Raw genomic sequence first — 6,000 nt, forward strand, 5'->3', positions numbered from 1 at the left:
TCAATCATTTTCTGTTAAGCCTCTTCAGTCAATTGCTAATTGTTGCTGAGTACTTAAGTCACTTAAGTTTGTTACTGCAAGATATACATACCATTTTTTTCCTCTTGAATGAAGAAATTGCACACTTTTAAGATCATTGAAGTCCAAAGTGTAATCCTTTGCCGTGAACTATTCATTAGAAATCCAAGAAGAAAAAATATGAAGGACCCTTATTTTGATGCATCTTTCTTAAGGTGCTCAAGTCCATAAAGTGAAAGTGTGGAGATCTTTGTGCTCGGTGAAATCACTTTTCTTATGTCAAAGGAGAAAGTCAAAGTAGTGACTTTCCATCATGATGATCAAGTTGGAAATATAGAAAAGAGCCTCGTTGTAAAACATTAAATCATTTTGGGAAAGAAAAAAAGATGCCACACTTTGCTGTAGGAACAAACAAATAGATACATGTTTGATGAATCCTTGTTGTGAACCTAAAGGATTACATTTGTCTGACAGCTCTAAGATATTTTCCTGACTTTGCCAAAGACCACCCTTAGAATAATAAAAATGGTATTCACGGCATCAGAATGGAGGGACAATTGTTGGCCTGTTGTGGTCAACATGTACTGCAATTTCCTGTCAGCTTCATTCTTCCTTACCAACCGACAATGGATGGTAAATCCTTTAGCACCACTTCATGAATTCACTTACTCTGTGCCGTAGTCCTACGAAATGTTCCTGCACTGCGCATCCCAGCTAGTGCCATTTAATGAAAGATCATTGGGAAAATAAGAGAAGTCTGGTTATTAGCTGGGTATATGAGATAAGAACTGTACACAATATTGAAGAAAGATATTACTTTGTTCAAAAACCGTCAATGCAACTCACTATCCATGCGAATTCAATAATAAGGTGTTTATCTGATTTCCTTGCTTGCAGTGCCAGATTGTCATGCCAGAAAAAAAGAGAACAATATGAATTTTCAGTATCTTTTTTCCCCCGGTGATGGAATTGTCAGATGACTTATCTTGTTTTTTTCATGGATTTTATCTAATGTGCAAACATACCACTGATATGTGTGGTATAGCTTATCTGAATTATTTTCCTTAAAAAAGTGATTATTTTAATAGCATTCCTGATGGTGTTGTTAGTCAAGAATCATTACTTCATACTTCCAAATTGCCCTCATGATTCGCTGTTTAAAAAATGTTTTCTACTTCATAATCACCACACACAGTATGCAGTAGAAAAATGACCGAAAGCAATGGATTTATCTGGTCTTGTATAATAACGGCTGTGCAGTACTTTTGCATGTCAGAAAACAAATTAGGAGCTGGAAGCAAAAGATTACGTGCACAGAGAGGCCACCACTGTCTTTGAATTAACATCAGTATGACTTCATTGCTTGCACACACACACCTACTGCTCTCCTCTTGTTGGCTGACACAGTTTCCCAAGGTACTGCCCGCACTCAAGCAATTGCATGATTAAAAATCAATCAGAGCCACGTGGGGGAGGAGAAATATTGCATGAGTTCTCTCAAACGTGAGCCAACGCAGCTTCTTCCTAGTTATGTAAAAATACAATTATGGATGAATAATGGACTGCAGCCCCTCTGGTGTCTGGGCTCTCTGCAATTCAGAGGGATCAAAGATGAGGATACATGTACTGGAAGGGAACGGCAAGCTAATAATCTATAGACGACTGAGGAATCTATTTTTAGATACACATATGGTGAAGAGTCTATAAGGGCCATTGTCTACTCACAGTGTGTTAGAGCCATTGATTGCTACTCCATGTTTTGTGTGGTCTCAGTAATAGGCTATATAGCAATGGTTTCCAACATCTTCCTTCAGATATACCCAAGCTCAAGATCTGCTCCACTGATACCACCCACCAAGTGAAATGTATATTATACAAGACATTTTGATCTTAGCATTATTCAGTGATGGAAGGAGTAGAAGTGAAAGGAATATAACCCCATTGTAGAGGTAAAAGTGTGGCATTCAAAATGTTACTTAAGTGAAAGTACAAATGAATTAGCATCAAAATATACCAAAACTAAAAGAACTCGTGATGTAGAATGGACATTTTTTGAATAATTGATACATTATATAACTGGATTCTGATAATGATCCCTTATTTCAAAACAGCTTTAATTGTGCTGCTGGTAAATGTGGAATTACCTTTTATTACTTTTTATACTCCAAGGTATTTTAATTCATAATAGTATATCATAATTCATTAACCGATTTTATTTTCGTACTAATAATTTGAACCTGAAAATTAACTCATAACTAATCTTTTCAAAAAAAGATGGTGAATAAACAGTACAATATCTCTACCCGATTGTAAGAGGTAGCACAAAATGGAAATACCAGGTAAGGTAAAAGTACCTAAAAAATGTTCTTAAATACAATACTTCAGTAAATGTTCTTATTTACTCTGCCCCTTTGGCATTGTTTTAGCTTAGGCCCTTTCTGTTAAGTTTGCAATACCAGTATTACCACTTTACGATGTTATGCTAAACCTTTCCAACATGTATTCTTGAATTTTGGTTAAGTATTTCCATTTCTGGTAACACTTTCTATAAAACTCAAGGCTATTCTATATAACTGTAGAATTATAGTAATAAACACTCATATAACGCATTGTTTAAAGACTTTTAACTCAAAATACATTGTAATTGCTGTTCACTCACTGTGTACAATAGATATCAGCTGTAATGGCTGATTTTATACAATGCATTACATTGCATGCATTACAACACGTTAGAGGTTAAGGTTTGGATATGTGCCTTATTGCTGTATTTCAGCTGTTACCATGACAATGTAGGCCTTTTGATCAGCCCAAATGCTTCCTGAGTATATTCCCCAAAATAACTGTTCTTATATTCTTGCTTAGTATGTGGAACGAAGCTTTAATACAAAGTGGTTGACTTTGAAACACGGTTTATATTCATTCGTACAGAGCAATGATCTCAGAGAACAGATGTTTAGAGTCCTATTCCAGCTTCCTTAATATTTCTGGTTCATCGCAGTTCGAGTATGTGCATTGCCACGACATGTACAATATGGGTACTGCTGGCCTATCCAACAACCAAACCTCCACACATTTCCTGTAGTGGCATTGAACATTGGCACTCAACAAAAATGGAAATCAAATTTGTCCAATATGTACGGAATTCCAAGAGTAATGGACTGTGTGTACAGTGTCTGCAAAGGGCTTACATACATTTGATATCCAAACGCTGTTTCAATCTGATTTGATGAGTTGTTTTGGAAAGGTTTATAACACTTCACTGTTGTTCACGAACTGCATTAATCAAATAGCTTTTTAAATGAGTTTAGTTGCTTAAATTATCTAAAAAAAACGTTAATATAACTGTTTTTGGGATGTGTTACATGTGTATGTCACTGCAGTCTGTGTAGTAGGATTAATTTGTTCGATAAAGGCTTCCATCATTGGCTGTCTACACAATTCAGTGTTTCATGCAGCATAGTATTGATTGGCAATACAATTTAGAGAATTAATCTTCTACAGATTGACGTTCATTTCAGTCAAAAGCAGCGAGGCTTAGGATTCAGTAATATTTAAACATCTGACATTGTAACAGATTGAGTTGAAACAAATGAATGCTTGTTAAATGGAACATACAATAAATTACATTCAGCCAAAACAATGTTCAAAAAGTGGCCATTGAATACTTATCTCATTGCTTTTGCCTCATGCATGTCAAATGGGATACACTGGGACCAATGAAGTCATCTTTCTGAATTACTCTGTGCATATAAATAGCTACTTAGCATGCTTCATTTTGGCAATTCCTTTGATCTGCTCTTGTATAACGAACCATGCCAGTGTTTCATTCAAATTTAAAGTCTTCTACCCTTGCATTTCCACAGCAAGAGGTCTGTATTTTTCATGCTGTATCTTTTTGTGTCTTGTCAGGATGATTCCCACGACTAACAGAGCCTTCATAGTCACAAATCTTGTCCCAGGAATGCAGTATGACTTGTGTGTCTTGGCCATCTGGGATGACACCGCCACCACCCTAACTGCCACCAACATCGTCGGCTGTGTCCAGTTCATAACCACGGAGGACTACCCGCAGTGCCAGTCTCTCCACAGTGGCTTCCTGGGTGGCACCATGATCCTAGTCATCGGCGGCATCATCGTGGCCACGCTGCTGGTGTTCATCATCATCCTCATGGTGCGGTACAAGGTGACAAGTGGCATCCAGACCGATAAACTACCTGCTGTGAGCAACACATACTCGCAGACCAACGGGGGGTTGAACCGGTTCAGCGGTGCCCAGCCGCAGGTCAAATCCACAGTGGTGGTCATGCGTGAGGAAATGGTAGAGTTCAAGTGTGGATCCCTCCAGAGCAGTCTATCTTCATCATCATCATCTTCTAACTCATTAGACAGCAAAATAGGAAGGGGGGCTGGCGACCACTACAGCATGCAGAGCAGTGAATGCAGCACCTTGCCCAGCAGCAAGTTCAGGAGGCATGGCACCAAAGCACGGCCAAACCTGGACCACCTTTTAGGGGCCTTCACCTCACTGGAGCTGCGGGGGGTAGCAAGGGACCACCACCGGGCTTCTGGCCCCACTACCTCTTCCAATGCTATGATCACGGTAGCAATGGTACCCCCGTCTGACAAACAACCCCTGCTCGGTAGGGCCGAATCAACCACCATGCTGGAACGTCTGTTAGGGATGCCCCAAGAGGGTAAGCCCAGGAGGAGCCACTCGTTTGACATGGGTCACGTGGGGGCTGCACAGTGTCGCGGCAGCCACCCTCGCAGAATCAGTAACATCTGGACTAAGCGCAGTCTGTCTGTTAACGGCATTCTGCTGCAGTACGATGACAGTGAGGACGAGAAACCTGCTTTCGAAAGCGCGGAGTGGGTGATGGAAAGCACAGTTTGAGTGGGTCTTACTATGAGGTCCATGGCCAATAAATCTATATCAGGAGCTAAAGGGACATGAGTGTTTTGGCAGGGTGTTGCAAATGGGAATCTGCCTTTGGGTATTGCATGAAGTTCATCCATGTGAATACTGTCTAAATTATGTGAGAAAAGACACTAAAATCCATAGATTACTGGCCATGATCTCAAATCTCTGAAAGTGTCTAACTGTATTTCAATACTGTTCCCATGTCAAAACAACACCGCTTCCTGGATTGTGCAGTGGGAATAATTTCCCAACCACAAGGCATATGAAAGTGTCTCATAGAGAAAGAGGGAGGAAAAGGATGATCAATTCTGAGTGGATTTACTAAGTCTTTATCGAAAAACTGAATGCCAAGAGGATTTGCTTCGGCTGTGGTGAACTGAATGTGCGTCACAATGTCTTGGACCCTCAGCATGAAATGGGACTACTGCAACAGAAAATGGGACTGCTGCAACAGTAGCGAGAAAGACTGGAAGAGCGAATAGAACATTAAAACAAAGTCATTTTTATTTTCATCTTGGTTTTTCTACCATTTTTACTATTTATTATTTGAGGTAATTCCTCAGCAGGCACAGCTCTTTTAATGAGATTATACACATACACAGCTATCCCTTCACATCACTCAAAATTACACATTTCAATCAGTTACAAAAAGAAAACCTTTTTTACAGTAAGGTCTTTAGGCCTTAGATATTACAAACACTGAGGCAAAATTAGCCAGTATAACCCAGCCTGGATTTCTACCTCAGGTTATGGATCATATGTGGTTATTTAAATATGAAAGCAAATGGAAAAACAACAAACAATCCAAATGCACAAGAGGATCACAAGCAGCTCAAAACACAAACTGCTTCACTTGTTTGCAAACGCTTCAAAGAATAGTTTTTTACCCGATGAAATTGAGTTAGTTTCCAGCTCAGGTTTATTTCCGAAATGTCTTTTTGAAAGCTTTGAATGGCTAATATTGACGACAGTTTCACCTTTAGGCTCAAAGGACATTGATGTAAGCCCAGTGTTATCCTCAGGATACTGTCTCAGATGCTTACAGCACATATTAGTGTCAC

General features: G+C 39.4%; 1 protein-coding gene across 2 annotated transcripts in view; it reads left to right on the forward strand.

The window, feature by feature from the left end:
* LOC117486642 (leucine-rich repeat and fibronectin type-III domain-containing protein 2) overlaps positions 1-5,458 on the forward strand; it is a 147,304-nt gene extending 141,846 nt beyond the window's left edge. For both annotated transcript variants that reach the window (XM_034135148.1, XM_034135149.1), the window contains one exon: positions 3,928-5,458. In XM_034135148.1, coding sequence (XP_033991039.1) covers positions 3,928-4,912 — 985 coding nt within the window. In that variant the 3' untranslated portion in view covers positions 4,913-5,458. The remainder of the gene's footprint in view (positions 1-3,927) is intronic.
* The last annotated feature ends 542 nt before the right edge of the window (positions 5,459-6,000 follow it).

Source organism: Trematomus bernacchii, unplaced genomic scaffold, assembly GCF_902827165.1.
Source record: "Trematomus bernacchii unplaced genomic scaffold, fTreBer1.1, whole genome shotgun sequence".
In the NCBI taxonomy this organism is placed as follows: Eukaryota; Metazoa; Chordata; class Actinopteri; order Perciformes; family Nototheniidae; genus Trematomus; species Trematomus bernacchii.